Source organism: Pristis pectinata, chromosome 9, assembly GCF_009764475.1.
Source record: "Pristis pectinata isolate sPriPec2 chromosome 9, sPriPec2.1.pri, whole genome shotgun sequence".
NCBI classification, from domain to species: Eukaryota; Metazoa; Chordata; class Chondrichthyes; order Rhinopristiformes; family Pristidae; genus Pristis; species Pristis pectinata.
Genome location: NC_067413.1, coordinates 2,979,155 through 2,997,025, shown reverse-complemented (window position 1 = coordinate 2,997,025; position 17,871 = coordinate 2,979,155). Strand labels below are relative to the sequence as shown.

The 17,871-nt window shown below is 44.7% G+C and overlaps 1 protein-coding gene across 7 annotated transcripts in view; it reads left to right on the top strand.

Moving 5' to 3' along the window:
* Window positions 1-17,871, top strand: part of LOC127574547 (oxysterol-binding protein-related protein 1-like) — a 212,593-nt gene that overhangs the window by 79,060 nt on the left and 115,662 nt on the right. The window contains exon 1 of one of the 7 annotated variants that reach the window (XM_052023615.1): window positions 1,515-1,633. The exons of 5 other annotated variants lie outside the window; for them this stretch is intronic. In XM_052023615.1, coding sequence (XP_051879575.1) covers window positions 1,535-1,633 — 99 coding nt within the window. In that variant the 5' untranslated portion in view covers window positions 1,515-1,534. Of the gene's footprint in view, window positions 1-1,514; window positions 1,634-11,639; window positions 11,711-17,871 lie in introns of those variants that run through there. One more of the 7 variants, XM_052023618.1, reaches the window with a different exon arrangement.

Below are 17,871 nucleotides of genomic sequence, written 5' to 3'. Positions count from 1 at the left end.
TCAGCACATCTGTGAAAGTGCACACACGCCCATCCAGTGTCAGAAAGCTTCACTGGGTTTATCACCTTCATGTTAATTACTGTCACTACCCTGCATTTATGTTATACTAATTGTCAATGTTTTGTATCACTCTGCAGTTTTTGTTCGACCTTGGCAGTCTTGGGTAACTTAACAATAACATTTAATTAGTAAAGACTATTTATTATTAACTTCCTCATAGAACAAACAAATTAACATCAAATTTGGGGAAATGTCTGAGCTTGTTATCTGTGCGGTGGAGGAGACGGCAGTTTAACTTCTGTGGTGTGGTTCATTGTAATCCTTGGTAGGAAGCCTTGTTAAACCACAAGACATTCGGTCGATTCTCTCTCCCCTCCTAGAGGTGAAGGGCTCTTGTTGGTTTATAGTTCTGTGACTGCTCATTTCCTACAACAGGTTGTGCTTCAGGGACGAGTCCTGACACAAGGTCAGATATTCTCCTGCCTCAACCACTTTCTCTGGCAGCTCGTTCTACATATGTACCAACCTCTGCATCAAGAAGTTGCCCCTCAGGTTCCTTTTTAAACCTTGCCAATTCCACCTTAAACTTGTTTTTGATCCTTTTTCGCTGGGAAAAAGACTGTGCATTCACTCTATCCATGCCCCTCGTGACTTTGTACACCTCTGTAAGATCATCACAGTCTCCTATGCTCCAAGGAATAAAGTCCTTGCCTGCCTAACCTCTCCTGATAACTTGGGCGCTCTGGTCCCATCACCATAGTTGAAACAGAATATCAGAATCAGGTTTATATTCACTGACTTGTATGAGGTGAAATGTGTTGTTTTGCAGCAGCAGCAGTGCAGGGCAAAGACATAAAATTACTAAATAACAAAATAAATTACAAAATAAATAAATAAATAGTCCAAAAACAAAAGGAATAATGAAGTAGTGTTCATGGACCGTTCAGGAAGACAAGAAACTGTTCCTGAATCGTTGAGTGTGGGTCTTCAGGCTCCTGTACCTCCTCCCCGATGGTAGTAACGAGAAGAGGGCATGTCCCGGGTGGTGAGGGTCCTCAGTGATGGATGCCGCCGCCTTGTGGCATCGCCTCTTGAAGATGTCTTTGATGGTGGGGAGGGTTGTGCCCGTGATGGGGCTGGCTGAGTCTCCAACCCTCTGCAGCCTCTTGCGATCCTGTACATTGGAGCCTCCATACCAGGTGGTGATGCAACCAGTCAGAATGCTCTCCCCCGTACATCTGTAGAAATTTGCTAGAGTCTTTGGTGAATATCAAATCTCCTCAAACTCCTAATGAAGTAGAGCCGCAGGGGTGCCTTCTTCGTGATTGCATCAATGTGTTGGGCCCAGAATAGATCTTCTGAGATGTTGACGCCCAGGAACTTGAAGCTGCTCACCCTTTCCACCGCTGACTCCTCAATGAGGACTGGTGTGTGTTCTCCAGACTTCCCCTTCCTGGTCCCCAGTCAATTCCTTGGCCTTGCTGACGTTGAGTGCGAGGTGGTTGTTGCGACACCACTCGTGGAACGGAGGGATATGGATCATGTGCAGGCAGAATGGATTAATTTGTCATCATGTTCAGCACAGATATTGTGGGCCGAAGGGCCTGTTCCAGTGCTGTTATATTCTGTGCAAGTGAGTGGTGGAATCTGGGGTGTGTTAGTATTGATTTAATATTGTCACCTGTACCAAGGTACAGTGAATAACTTGTCTTGCATACCGATCGCACAATGTGGAAAGAATAAAATGGGTTAGAGCAGGAGAGATGTAACAGACTTCAGGTGCTGGTATCTGGAGCAACAATCAATCTGCTGGAGGAACTCAGCGGGTCGAGCAGCATCTGTCGGGGGGGGGGGGGGCAGGTGGGGGTGGGATCAATTGATGTTTTGGATCAAAACCCTGCCTCAGGTTAGAGCAGGATTAGTATAAATGGGTGGTTGGTGGTCACCGTGGACTCAGAGCCTGTTCCCATGCTGTCTGTCTCGCTGACTCCGTAACGCTGTCCTACCTTGAACATTGTTATGTTAAGGTAAGATTTCTTTATTAGTCTCATGTACGTCGAAACACACAGTGAAATGCATCTTTTGCGTAGAGTGTTCTGGGGGGCAGCCCGCAAGTGTCGCCACGCTTCCGGTGCCAACATAGCACGCCCACAACTTCCTAACCTGTACGCCTTTGGAATGTGGGAGGAAACCGGAGCACCCGGAGGAAACCCACGCAGACACGGGGAGAACATACAAACTCCTTACAGCAGCTGGAATTGAACCCGGGTTGCTGGCACTGTAATAGCGTTACGCTAACTGCTACACTACCGTGCCTTCCCATTACACTACCGTGCAAAGGTGTAGCCTTTGGGACCCAGGGCTGAAACATAATAGCACGGCTGTGTGGCTGAAGGAAGCCTCGTTGTGCTGAATGTGCCTGTTCTGTATAATTGGTCTTAAGCTATTGCAAATCCTCTGCCAGTGTAATCTGATGCAGGTGGAGCGTGTGAGGATAATAGGATGATAGGATTCTGGCCTCGTCCTTTCTCTCTGTATCTTCTTCTGTTGGGAAACTGGAGCAAGTCGCTGGGACATTATGGAGATGTGAACTTCTAAACCTATTGAAGTAAAATATTTTTTCCACCTTTGCTCTAAAATAGTAAGTGCACGGTTGCTACAATAACGTTTAAGGACTGTCGATATGTTTGTGTAATCAGCATGATACAGTACAGAGGCAGCTCTTCAACCAATCGTAACTGTAGCAGAATGGGGGTTGAGAACCCAGTTTGTCATGAGGTTTAAATAGAATTTGGGGATGTTTGGAGTTTTGGTGATTATTGCTGGATGTTTATTGAGGGCTGGTTAGTTTAACTACAGCACCGAGATAACAAAGGGTATGCAAACAAAGGCTTTTCACTGTATCTCGGTAAATAGAGTCATACAGCACGGAAACAGGCCCTTCGGCCCAACTGGTCCATGCCAACAGGATGCCCCATTCAAGCTAGTCCCATTTGCCAGCGTTTGGCCCATAACCTTCTAGACCTTTCCAATCCATGGACCTGTCCAACTGTCTTTTAAAAGTTGTAAGTGTACCTGCCTCAACCACTTCCTCTGGCAGCTCGTTCCACATAGGTATCACCCTTTGTGGAAATAAAGTTGCCCCTCAAGTTCCTATTAAATCTTATCCCTCTCCCCTTAAACCTGTGCTCTCTAGTTCTTTATTCCCCAACCTTGGGAAAAAGACTGTGTGCATTCACCCTATCTATGCCCCTCGTGATCTTATACACCTCTATAAGATCACCCCTCAGTCTCCTACGCTCCAAGGAATAAAGTCCTAGCCTGTCCAACCTCCCCCTGTAACTCAGTCCCTCAAGTCCTGGCAACATCCTTGTAAATCTTTTCTGCACTCTTTCCAGTTTGATAACATCTTTCCTATAGCAGGGGGCTAAAACTGAACACAATACTCCATGTGTGGCCTCACCAGCGTCCTGTACAACTGCGCCATGACCTCCCAACTTTTATACTCAATGGCCTGGCTGATGAAGGCCAGCGTGCCAAACGCCCCCTTCACCACCCTGTCTACCGTGATTCCACTTTCAGTGAACCATATACTTGTACTCCAAAGTCCTTCTGTTCTACAACACTCCTTAGGGCCCTGCCATTCACTGTGAAAGTCCTGTCCTCATTTATCTTCCCAAAATGCAACACCTCACACTTATCTGAATTAAACTCCATTTGCCATTCCTTGGCCCACTTACTCAGCTAAGGGCAGGCACGGTAGTGTAGCAGTTAGCATAATGCTATTACAGCACCAGCAATCCAGGTTCAATTCTGGCCTCTGTCTGTAAGGAGTTTGTACGTTCTCCCCGTGTCTGCGTAGGTTTCCTCCGGGTGCTCCGGTTTCCTCCCACATTCCAAAGACGTACAGGTTAGGAAGTTGTGGGCATGCTATGTTGGCGCCGGAAGCGTGGCGACACTTGCGGGCTGCCCCCCAGAACACTCTACGCAAAAGATGCATTTCACTGTGTGTGTCGATGTACATGTGACTAACAAAGATACCTTATCTTATCAGCTGATCAAGATCCCCCTGTAGTTTTTGATAACCATTGTTCACTATACCACCTATTTTAGTATCGTCTGCAATATGCAACATGTGACAATAATAAAGCAAATCATTGGAACTAATTCGAAGGGGTAAGATACACCTACGTTCACAAGAGCACAGGTTAATCAGTCAGCATGGATTTGTTCAGGGAAGTTCATGACTGACAGTTGAATTTTTTGAGGGTTGACGAGGGCAGTGTATTTTGTTTTTGTAGTCCGTGAATCTTTTATAGACTCAGTCATGCAGCACGGAAACAGGCCTTTCGGCCGAACCCATCCGTGCTGACCAAGATTCCAAGACACATGAATGATAGAGAAATTGGGGGCTATGTGGGAGGGGAGGGTTAGATAGATCTTAGAGCAGGATAAAATGCCGGCACAACATCATGGGCCGAAGGGCCTGTACTGTGCTGTAATGTTCTATGTTCTATTCCCATCTAAGCCCGTCCCATTTGCCCACGTTTGGCCCCTATCCCTCTAAACCTTTCCTATCCATGTACCTGTCCAAGTGCCTTTTAAATGTTGTTAATGTACCTGCTTCAGCTTCTTCTGGCAGCTCGTTCCATATACGGGCCACCCTCTGGGTGAAAAAGTTACCCCTCAGGTTCCTATTAAATCTCTCCCCTTTCACTCAACACTATGTCCTCTAATTCTTGATTCCCCAACCCTGGGAAAAAGTGTGCTCAGTCACCCTGTCTGTGCCCCTTTTACATACCTCTCTAAGATCACATCTCAGTCTGTGAAGTCATTGTTTACAACTCATGCTGTTTATTAAGATGTTTTAAGGAGCGGAATTAATGTACTTGCCTCAGCTTGGCCTGTGTGTAACTCCAGTGTGTCAGCAGTATGGTAAATGTACAATGAATGCCTTCTGAAACAGGTGAGCAAACCACTTAGTTCAAGGGCAGTTAGGGTAGGGTGGTGCAGTAGTGTAGCGGCTAGCATAACGCTATTACAGCGCCAGCGACCCAGGTTCAATTCCTGCCGCTGTCTGTAAGGAGTTTGTACCTTCTCGTCATGTCTACGTGGGTTTCCTCCGAGTGCTCCAGTTTCCTCCCACATTCCAAAGACGTACGGGTTAGGAGTTGTGGGCATGTTATGTTGGTGCCAGAAGTGTGGCAACACTTGCGGGCTGCCCCCAGAACACACTCAGTAACAAAAAGACACATTTTGCTGTGTTTCGATGTACATGTGACTAATAAATAAATATCTTAAAATACCTTAAATACTGGATTTGTCAGCAACACTTGCATTCTGCAAAAGAATTTAAAAAAAAAATACAAACATTTGATCTGCGCAGGGAATGTTGAATCTTACTTGCCTGGTTAAGAGCGGGAGCATGTTACTGTACATGCTAGTCACTGGTTAAGGTCATCTTTGTAGAGTTTTTGCTTGCATGTCAACGTGTACCTGTCCAAATGTCTTTTAAACTTTATCGGGGTGTAAAAGTATTACATTCATTTTTTTTATGGAAATAATATTTTGTATTGGATTCCAAATTGAATGTAGAATGTTCATCCATTTAAAGTTATATCTCCGGCCTCAAGTCTAACCGGGTCAATCAAATGTTTTATCAGGTGGTTTATGTAGAATCAGGTCAAGTCAAGTTTATTGTCAGATGCACAGGTACATGTGTGCCCAGGTGCAATGATAAACTTGCTTGCAGCAGCATCACAGGCACAGACCATCAGATAAGCAGCATTCATTAGAAAAACATAAATTAAAGATAAATTGTACACAGTTTATACAAAAAAAACACAATTAGAACAAAACAAAGTCCATTTTAGTGCAAAGTGGTCACAGTGTTGCTAAACTGCAGTGATTAGGGTTGTGCCGGTTGGTTCAAGAACCGAATGGTTGAAGGGAAGTAGCTGTTCCTGAACTTGGTGGTGTGGGGACTTCAGGCTTCTGTACCTCCCGCCCGATGGGAGCTGTGAGAAGATGGCACGGCCCGGACGGTGGGGATCTTTGATGGTGGATGTTGCCTTCTTGAGGCAGCGCCTCCTGTAGATACTCCTGATGGTGGGGAGGGATGTGCCCGTGATGTATTGGGCTGAGTCCACTACTCTGCAGCTTCTAACATTCCTGTGCATTTGAATTGCCATCCCAGACCATGATGCAACCAGTCAGGATACTTTCGACAGCACGTCCGTAGAAGTTTGTTAGAGTGTTCAGTGACAAGCCGAACCTCCTAAGAAAGTAAAGACGCTGGTGCGACTTCCTTGTGATTGCATCTGTGTGCTGGGCCCAGGACAGGTCATCCGATATGTTCACGCCCAGGAATTTAAAGCTGCTGACTCTCTCCACTGTTGATCCCCCAGTGTAGACTGGCACACGTTCGCCCTGCTTCCCCTTCCTGAAGCAATTGATTACATTTATATAGTTGGAAATATTGCTAATGAAATTAGGAGGAAATTGTAAAGTATAAGATCGCTTTATGTTTGCTTTGTTAATAAGACGTTGGGTCTGGAGCTAGCTATTCCTCCCATATATATTACATTTGTGTTTTCTATGGCGCAAATTACTTGTGCACTCTATTTCAAAATAAATCTACTTAATTTGCCTTTGAAAGAATCAGCACAACTCTCAGTAGATGCATGTAAACAAAAATCCAGCGGTGCTGTTTTGATGAGGAGGGTGGGTTCTCCCCAGAGTCCGACTACCATTAATCCTGCAGCTATCGTCACCTAAAATAAAAAGGTTATTTGTCTATTACCTCAGCAGTGTTCGTGGCATCTTGCTGTGTGCAGGTGGCCATAGATAAGATGGGTGAACAGTTTTTTTGCAGGTTCCTCCAGCATCATACTAATTTATTCCAACAAAGGAGCAATTGTGGTAAACTCTGGTCAACACCTAGACAAACTCCCACTCAGCCTGAAACCATCCTGAATAATGAACAGTGTGTTACAAGGTCAATATGTAGCCAGGGAACCAGAAGAGAATTGACAGTAAAAGCAGAAAAACTGCACTTCCCTCGTCATTCAACATTCTTTATAGTCAAAGCCATATTCTGAAAATGCAGTCACACTAGACCTAGGGGTATGAGTAGATGGTATTGGTTTATTATTGTCACTTGTACCAAGGTACAGTGGAAAAACTTGTCTTGCAAACCGTTCGTACAGATCAATTCATTACACAGCGCATTCAGGTAGCACAGGGTAGAACAATAACAGAATACAGAGTAAAGTGTCACAGCTACAGGGAAGTGCATTGCAGGTAGACAATAAGGTGCAAGGTCATAACAAGGTAGATGGTGAGGTCAGAGTCCATCTCAGCGTATAAGGGAACCGTTCAATAGTCTTATCACCGTGGGATAGAAGCTGTCCTTAAGCCTGGTGGTATGTGCCCTCAGGCTCCTGTATGGGAGAGGAGAGGAGAGAGAATGAGCCGGGTGGGTGGGGTCTTTGATTGTGCTGGCTGCTTCACCAAGGCAGCGAGAGGTATAGACAGATACCATGGAGGGGAGGCTGGTTTCCATGATGTGCTGAGCTGTGTCCACAACTCTCTGCAGTTTCTTGCAGTCCCCTGAAGTCTAAAGCTAGAGGGCAAAGGTCTAAGGTGAGAGGGGGAAAAATTTACAGGGGATCTGAGATGGTTCCCTGAAAGTGGCGACACAGGTAGACGGTGGTGAAGGCCAATGGCACACTGGCCTTTGTCAGACTGGGCATTGTACAAGAGTTGGCGCGTCATGTTACAGGATGTTGGCGAGACCACACCTGGAATATTGCCTGCAGTTCTGGTCGCCGCACTGTAGGAAGGATGTGATTAGGCCAGAGATGGTGCAGAGAAGTTTTACAAGGATGTTGCTGGGAATGGAGAGCCCTCACCTGCTGAGTGTTTCCAAAATATTCCGTTCTAATAGAACATAGAATAGTACAGCACAGGAACAGGCCCTTCAGCCCACCATGTCTGTGCTGAACACGATGCTGAATTAAACTAAATCCCTTCTGCCTGCACGTGGTCCCCATCCCTCCAATCCCTGCATATTCATGTCTGTCTAACAGCCTCTTAAACGCCTCTGTCGTATTTGCTTCCACCACCACCCCTCGCAGTGCATTCCAGGCGCCCACCGCTCTCTGTGTGGGGGAGGGGGGGGGGGAACCCTTTCACCTTAAATGCATGTCCTCTGGTATTTGACGTTTTAGTTTCAGATTTCCACTATCAGAATCAGGTTTATTATCACTGACATATGACATGAAATCTGTTGTTTTGTGGCAGCAGTACAGTGCAAATGTTCTTTGCATTTGCACTTATTGATGCATTATTTGCATTTATGTTTAATATTTATTTATTTTTAATATTTATTTATTATGACCCATGACAGGAAGGAATAATGATCAATGGTAGCTTAATGGAATTTTGAGGTTGTGGAGGAAAGTTGTTGGTATCCATGGCTGCTATAAAAATAGCATGCTGCAGAACAAGGCTTTTTTATATAAAGGGGACATGGATATTAAACTAATTAGCATTCTTTACCAGCTTTAGAACTTGTTAACCTGGCTGTGTGAGTGTTTAAAGTTTGTTCCCTACAGCAGGGAAAACATGTTTTGAATTTGCTGTTTTACATTATTATTCCAGTGTGTTTATAGATTCTTCATTTAGCATTCAGGCTTTTGTTCTGGTCTAAAATGAGTTTTTGATTTGGTTGCTGGAATCGATGTATTTTATAATCTTGGCAATGAAATCACAGAACAAATGCCTCAAATGATTAATAGCATAGTAAACAAATATTTTGCGTCTGTCTTTGCAGCAGAACAGAGGGGAATCGAGGATCTAATAACGGTGATGTGTTTCAAGTTTATATTTGGACTGCAGGGGAAGAGAAGGTTATGGGACCTGGGCAGGAAATTGGAATTTGAGGCTGAAGACCAGATCTACATGATCCTATTGAATGGTGGGGCAGGCGAGAGACTGACTGCTTCCTCCCTCCCTCTCCTCTGATCTTGGCAGCCTGAGTTTGCTTCTGCTATTTTAATGGTTGTGCCATGACCTATATAAGAGATAGGAGTAGACCACTCAGCCCTTGTTCCTGCTTCACCAGAGTCAAAAGTCAAAGTCGAGTTTGTTGTCAGATGCACAAGTCCATGTGTGCACAGGTCCAATGAAAAACTTACTTGCAGCGGCATCACAGGCACAGAGCATCAGATAAGCAGCATTCACAAGAAAAACATAAATTAAACATAAATTATACACAATCTTTACAAGAAAGAACACAATTAGAACAACAAAACAAAGTCCACTGTAGTGCAAAGTGGTCCCAGTGTTGCTGTACTGAGGCAGTGATTAGGGTTGTGCCGGTTGGTTCAAGAACCGAATGGTTGAAGGGAAGTAGCTGTTCCTGAACCTGGTGGTGTGGGGACTTCAGGCTTCTGTACCTCCTGCCCGATGGGAGCTGTGAGAAGATGGCACAGCCTGGATGGTGGGGATCTTTGATGATGGATGTTGCCTTCTTGAGGCAGAGCCTCCTGTAGATACTCCCGAGGGTGGGGAGGGATGTCCCCGTGATGTATTGGGCTGAGTCCACTACTCAATGAGACTGTGGCTGTTCTTTTATCTCAGCACCACTTGGAAGTTCTATCCATGATCCCTGAAGATTAATCAATGTTCAAATTGAAATAAAACTGAATTGATTTTCAGTTTCCTCTTTTCCATCATTTATTTACGACTGGAGTTTAAATGTTGAAGATTGAATGGAACCAGGGGAAAACCTGCGGAAAAGTGACATTGTCGTCATCTTTTGCCGGTGTGGCATGTACAGATTCTTGTGTAAGGATCTGTTTATTTTACGTGTCGCTCATTAGATTTTCGGTAGCTCTGTGATCTCAGCAGGTTTGAAAAGGAAACTGCAGTCGCTGCGTGGGATTTAGAAGCGTTACCGGGCTTGTTTTCTCTGGAGCAAAGGAGGCTGAGGGGTGACCTGATATGAGGGGTATAGGGTAGGTGGTCAGAATCTTTATCACATGGTAGGCATATCTAAAACAAGAGGGCACATTCACAGATGCACCACAGAAAGCATCCTATCCGGATGCATCAAGATGGTAAGAAGTTGCAGAGAGTTGTGAACACAGCCCAGTCCATCATACAAACCAACCTTCCCTCCATGGACTCTTTCTGCACTTCCTGCTGACTCAGGGAAAGCAGCCAACATAATCAAAGATCCCTCGCACCCTGGACATCCTTCCTTTCCCCTCTCCCATCGGGCAGAAGATACAAAAGCTTCAAAGCCCGTATTGCCAGGCTCAAGGACAGCTTCTATCCCACTGTTACCAGACTTTTGAATGGACCCCTCACAGGCTAAAAGATGAACCCCTGATCTCCCAATCTACCTCACTGTGGCCCTTGCACTTCATTTGTCTACCTGCACTGCTCTTTCTCTGTAACTGCAACACTATATTCTGCATTCTGTTTTCTTTGCAGTGTCTCGATGTAATACGTATGGAAGGATCTGTCTCGATGGCATGCAAAACAAAGTTCTTCACTGTATCTCGGTACATGTGACAATAATAAACTAATTACCAAATGTTTAAGGTGAGAGGAAGAAGTTCTAAGGGAGATTTGAGTTGAAAGTTTTTTATATAATGAGTGGTTGGTATCTGGAACTTCCTGGAATCAGATAGATTTACTGTGTTTAAGAGGTATTGAGACAGATGTACTTAGGCAAGGCATAAATTGGTTTATTATTGTCACATGTACCGAGGTACAGTGAAAAACTTTGTTTTGCAAGCCATCCATACAGATCATTTCATCACAACAGTGCAGTGAGGTAGTACAGGGGAAAACGATAACAGAATGCAGAATAAAGTGTTACAGCTACAGAGGAAGTGCAGTGCAGGCAGACAATAAGGTGCAAGGTCATAACGAGGTAGATTGTGAGGTCAAGAGTCCATTTTATTGTACTTGGGGACCGTTCAATAGTATTATAACTGCGGGATAGAAGCTGTCCTTGAGCCTGGTGGGACGTGCTTTCAGGCCTTTGTATCTTCTGCCCAAAGGGTACAGTCTAATGTGGGCAAATGGGGTTAGCGCAGATGGGTAAAAAGGTCAGCATGGACGTGGTGGGCCAAAGGGCCTGTTTCTGTGCTGTACGACTGACTGCTAATCATAGATACTTGCCTTTATCAGCTGAGGTGCAGATTACAAGAGCACTGAGGTCATGGTTGATGCTGAATAAAACATTAATTGGGCCATGTAGATCTATTTACCCGTTAAAGCCTGCTTTGCTAAGTTGTAACACACTAAGATATTTCTGCAAGCGCAAAAGTCACCTAGGAGTTTTATTTGTTGTGTGGAAGGAGTCTGGGACAACTGCCAGGGTATCATTTGTCAGATCAAATACTTGTCAGAAATTATTTTTGAAGAGGAGTTAATTTTTCATAACTATTTGTTTGTGCACTCTCAATTCTGTTTGCCTGCCATTGTTTTTGTGATGAGGAGTGAGGCATTCCTAATTACGTGTTGTTTTGTTACTGGCATCCATTACCTAACTGAAGTGGGAGCTTCTTGAATGCACCTGGTTGGATTTTCCAGTTGAGCCCTCAGGCACCTGTGTAGATGCAAAGTGTGGGAATAAACAGCAGAGCGTTGGAGCAGCCCTGAACATCGTCGTTTCATAGGTGGAGACAAGGTAAAATTCAGTTGGGAAACATTTAAAATCCATTAAGCAGAATCGTTTGATGGCAGCATGCTAGTCAGGCACAATTTTCTCGTCGTTACTTTTTCCAAATCGGCTGCAATAACTTTCTGAAGAGCTGCAGTCATTCAGGCTTCTTGGTTCTTGCTGAAGATGTGCTAATATGTTGCTGTAAAGGTTTTCATGTTACTAGCTTGCTTACTGGGATACAAAACTACATCCTGTGAATATCTGCTGAGGACTCCCACCGTCAAGACCAATGGACAAAGCTTTAACAGGAAGTATTGACTTGTTTATGACATGTGATAGATACTCTGTGCAAAGTTGAAAAGGTTTGGGTTAACATTATCGAATGTTATTTGAGACTTTTAAGGTAAAATTAAAATACAGTATCTGAATTAGAATTAGAAATCCTATATTTGGTAAATTCTGTATTCAGTATTTGAATTAGAACACAATGCTTTTTACCATGCTGGCCTTGATCAGTCAGGGCACTGAGTATGGGGGTTGGGACATCAAGTTGCAGTTGTATAAGTCACTGGTGAGGTTGCACTTAGGGTATTGTGTGCAGTTTTGGTCACCCTGTTATAGGAAAGACTTGGTTAAACGGGAAAGAGTGCAGAGGAGATTTATGAGGATGTTGTCAGGACTAGAGGGCCTGAGTTATAGTGAGAGATTGGGCAGGCTGGGTCTTTATTCCTTGGAACGTAGGAGAATGAGGTGCGATCTTATAGAAGTATTTTAACATTACGAGAAGCATGGATAAGGTGGACGGTAACAGTTTTTTCCCCAGGGTAGGGGAGTCCAAAACTAGGGGGCATAGGTTTAGGGTGAGAGGGGAAAGATTTAAAAGGGATCTGAGGGGTAACTTTTTCACGCAGAGGGTGGTGAGTATATGGAACGAGCTGCCAGAGGAAGTGGGTGAGGCAGGTACAATATGATCATTTAAGAAGCACTTGGATAGGTACATGGAGGGGCAGGGCTTGGAGGGATAGGGGCCGAACGCAGGAAATTGGGACTAGCTGGGTGGGCACCGTGGTCGGCATGGACTGGTTGGGCTGAAGGGCCTGTATCCGTGCTGTATTGCTCTATGCTATAAGAACTGTAGGAACACCGCTGATGTTTATACCATGTGAAGTATTGAAATATTGAGTGCAGAGGAAAATCAGAGATCATTGAAGTTCATTTGCTTGATACCAAAGTTTTATGTTGCATCTTTCTGTAACTCTTTTCTGTTGTATTACTCTGTTGAGTGGTGGTATGGTGACACTCCTTGACTTTTTCAATATTTGTTGGTGATTCCCCTACTGGAGTAGCTGAGGTGCTGAGCCAACTGATTCCACAAGCAGCTGGGATTGTTTTCATGTGGAACAGGTTGGCCATTTCCTCAGAGCCCCTTCCCTTTTTCTTCCTCTCTTTTCCTCTGAGGGCAAGATGTTTCTCTGAGGCAGTTCCCCCTTGAAAAGGCATGGGGTTTTGCTGCTGCCTCCACGCACCAGAGACCCAGGTTCGATCCCGACCCCGGATGCTGTCTGTGTGGAGTTTGCACGTTCTCCCGGTGACCTTGTGGGTTTCCTCCCACATCTCAAAGAATCAAAGGAGATTAGGTGGACATGTGAGAGGAAATCAGTTGTAGAGCGAGGAAAATGGGACATTGGTTTGTTCTTCTAGGAGCCAGTGTGAATCCGATGGGCCAAATGTCCTCCTCCATTGCTGTAATAAGTAAGTTTGGTTGTTGGCCATGTCTTGCAAGTTTATGAAGTCCTAATCTTTAATATGCTTTCTCTCTGGTGGATATTGACGGCTCTGACATTTACTGGGGAATTCTCTCTCGGTATAGATGGTGACTTGCTTCTATTCTGGTTCTGAGGGTTCTTGAGGTGACTGATGAAGCCTATAGAACATAGAACAGTACAGCACAGGAACAGGCCCTTCGGCCCACAATGTCTGTGCCAAACACGATGCCGAATTAAACTAAATCTCTTCTGCCTGCACATGATCCACATCCCTCCACTCCCTGCATATTCACGTGTTGATTTAAAAGCCTCTGAAATGCTTCTAATATACCTACTTCCACCCCCACCCCTGGCAGCCCGTTCCAGGCACCCACCACTCTTTAAAAAAAATACTTGCCCCACACATCTCCTTTGAAGTTTAAACTTTCCTCCTCTCGCATGTCCTCCAGTGGCTGATATTTCTATCCTGGGAAAAAGACTGACCATCTAACCCATCTGTGCCTCTCATAATCTTATAAACCTCCATCAGGTCTCCCCTCAGCCTCCGCTGCTCCAGGGGAAACAACCCAAGTTTGTCTAACCTCTCCTTATAGCTCACACCCTCTAATCCAGGCAGCATCCTGGTGAACCTCTTCTGCACCCTCTCCAAAGCCTCCACATCCATCCTGTAATGGGGTGACCAGAACTGAATGCAATACTCCAAGTGTGGCCTAACCAGAATTTTATAAGGCTGCAACATAACTTCCTGACTCTTGAACTCAGTGCCCTGACGGATGAAGACAAGCGTGCCGTATGCCTTTACCACCCTATCAACCTGTGTAGCCACTTTTGGGGAGCTGTGGACTTGGACGCATCACCTGTGTGAAACAAGTCACTGATGGGCCAGGAATGAATTGAGTTGAGTACTGGGAGACCTGAGGGCATCACTTGTTCAATACCATTGCTCTTTACGTGTACATAATGTACACAGCTGTACATTTGGGTGGGGCCACACTGTTTGCTTATCACCAAGAGCATGCTTTCATAATCTGCTAAGTAGCTCTTATCTGCCTTGACTGCTGTGAAATTGTTATTGACTTGAACTTGACTTACAATAGTGTCGAATACCCCTTCAGTTTCCCCAGTTTCTTCAATGGGTGGTACAGTGATCCCCTTTGACCCTCACCAATTATTATCGATGAACTATACAAAGCATCCTATCCAGGTGCATCACAGCTTGCTCTGCCCGGGACTGGAAGAAACTGCAGAGAGTTGTGGGCACAGCCCAGTCTATTATGCAAACCAGCCTGCCTTCCATTGACTCTGTCTACACTTCCTGCTGCCTCAGGAAAATAGCCAACATAGTCGAGGACCCCACCCACCCTGGTCATTCTCTCTTCTTCTCCCTCTCATCGGGCAGAAGATGCAAAAGCCTGAAAGCACGTACCACCAGGCTCAAGGACAGCTTCTATCCCACTGTTATGAGACTGTTGAACAGTTCCCTAGTATGATAAGGTAGAGTCTTGACCTCACAATCTACCTCATTACGACCTTGCACCTTATTGTCTGCCTGCGCTGCACTTTCTCTGTAGCTGTAACACTTTATTCTGCATTCTGTTACTGTTTTCCCTTGTACTACCTCAATGCACTGATGTGATGAATTGATCTGTATGATCGGTTTGCAAGACAAGTTTTTCACTGTACCTCAAGTGACAATAATAAACCAATTTACCATTGTCCTAGCCTGCCTCCAAAAACCACTTCCCCAAATCGGTCCTTCCTGAAACAGTTCCTCTATTTCAAAACCATCTCCTCAACACTTTTTAACTGTCCTTTTAGCCCATCACTTTGATCTTCTAACCCTTGATTGATACCTTTTTGGTTTTCTTAAAAAAAAATGCATTAGTAGGTTTCCGGCATTGGATTTATTAGCCTTTCCTGATTGTCCCTCAGAAGGCTGCCTGTTGAACCACAGCAGGCCATGTAGTGAAGGGACCTCACCAGTGCTTGATGTAATTTAGTGGCTACTGAGCCACATGTAGTAACAACAGTTGATTTTCTTTCCAAAAGGATGCTACTGACGTTAAGACAATCTGTTTCAGTGCAATCAATTAAATGAACCTGGACTAAATTTGAATTCCTTGGCTTCCAATGGGATTTTATCTCCTGTCTCTGAAAGTCTTAGAATATATTCACACTGCCACTGCACAATACATATTATATTGAAGCATGTGTGTGTTGTACAAATGAAAATGATTAAACTTCTGCTTCCTCCTTGGGTTAGAGTTGTACAAAACATTGGTGAGGCCGCATTTGGAGTATTGTGTTCAGTTTTGGTCACCCTGATAATAGGAAAGATGCCATTAAACTGGAAAGAGTGCAGAGGAGATTTGGGAGAATATTGCTGGGACTGAGTTATGGACAGAGGTTGAGCAGGTTGGGACTTTTCTCATTGGAGGGGAGACTGAGAGGTGATCTTATAGAGGTGTATAAAATCATAAGGGACACAGATAGGGTGAATGCTCTCAGTCTTTTTCCCAGTATTAGGGAATCAAGAGCTAGAGGGCATAGGTTTACGGTGAGAGGGAAGAGATTTAATAGGAACCTGAGGGGCAACTTTTTCACCCGAAGAGTGGTCAGTATATGGGACGAGCTGCCAGAGGAAGTGGTTGAGGCAGGTACATTAACAACATGTAAAAGGTATTTGGGCAGGTACGTTGGATAGAAATGGCTTAGAGGGATATGGGCAAATGGGACTAGCTTTGATGGGAATCTTGGTTGGCATGGACCAGTTGGGCCGAAGGGCCTGTTTCCATGCTGTCTGACTGAGTCTATGACTAGATATCGTCAGCCTTTTCAGCTAGCTCTGATTATTATCTCTGTGAGAGTTGATCTGCACTCCTTTTCCTGTGCCCTTCCTAGCTTCCGTATTGTTTTGTTCAGAGCTATTCACTTGGTCAATTAACATGTCCTTTGCCCCAACATTGTGAGCACCTCCTTCTGCGTTGTATCGACTAGAATTATGTACACAATGTTGGCGGATGTGACCCATGTCCTTATCACTTCCTGGATCTTGTACTGTATTTCTTGAGCTACATTGACCAAAAAAGTTTCACAACTGTTCCGATACAACATGCTGATAATTTGGCAACCCACGTGTAATAGATCCTTTCCTGTTCAATGATATAATTCACTCTTCCACAAATTACTACTACTCGAATCTTTCGAGAAGACTAGAATATAAAAGCAAGGATGTACTGCTGAGGCTTTATAAGACGTTGGTCAGACCGCATTTGGAATATTGTGAGCAATTTTGGGCCCTGTATCTAGGGAAGGATGTGCTGGCCCTGGAGAGGGTCCAGAGGAGGTTCACAGGAATGATCCGGGGAATGAAAAGCTTGATGTATGAGGAGTGTTTGATGTCTCTGTGGGGTTCAGAAGGATGGGGGGGGGGGGGGGTGGTCTTATTGAAACCTACCAGATACTGAAAGGTCTGGATAGAGTGGACATGGAGAGGATGTTTCCATCAGCGGGAGAGTCCAGGATCCGAGGGCACAGCCTCAGAATAAAGGGATGTCCCTTTAGAACTGAGATGAGGAGGAATTTCTTCAGCCAGAGGGTGGTGAATCTGTGGAATTTGTTGCCACAGAGGGCTGTGGAGGCCAAGTCATTGGGTGTATTTAAGGCAGAGATTGATAGGTTCTTGATTGGTTAGGAGGTTAAGGGTTTTGGGGACAATAGGGTTGAAAAAAATCAGCCATAATCAACTGGCAGGGCAGACTCGATGGGCTGAATGACCTAATTCTGCTCCTATATCTTATGGTCTTATGGAATCTCATCACTGTATTTATCCGTAATGTGAAATATCAGCCACTTGGCACCCCCAGATATCCAGATTCCTCCATTTGTGTTTTATTTGGAATGGCTGCCTGCTCTGACCTCAATGTTTGAACTGATTGATCAAAAGTTTTATTTATTTATTTCTAGAACTAAGAGTTATAAAGATTTCGAGACAAGCAGTCAGTCATTCACGATTGAAGTGAGGAGAGATTTCTTTATGCTTGTACATCTTCGAAGTTCTCTTATCCAGAGGTTTGTAGACACTCAGTCGTTGGATGTGTTGCAGGTTGCGAGCGGCACATTTTTGAATGCTCAAGGTATCAGAGTGCATGGGGGTCAGGCAGGGAGAATGAGGGGTGACTTGTTCAAACAAAAAAGATGCTAAGGGTAGATGATGAGATGTCTTCACCGTGGGAGAGTCACGAACAAGGGGACACAGCTGCAAATAAAAGGGGTTGGTCATTTAAAACTGAGGTGCGTAGAAATTTCTACTCTCAGAGGGTGGTGAATCTTTCTGCCCCAGAGGGAGGTGGCGGCCAGGTCACTGGATATATTTGAGGTGCAGATAGATAAGTATTTGAAAGATGGAGGAATTGAGGG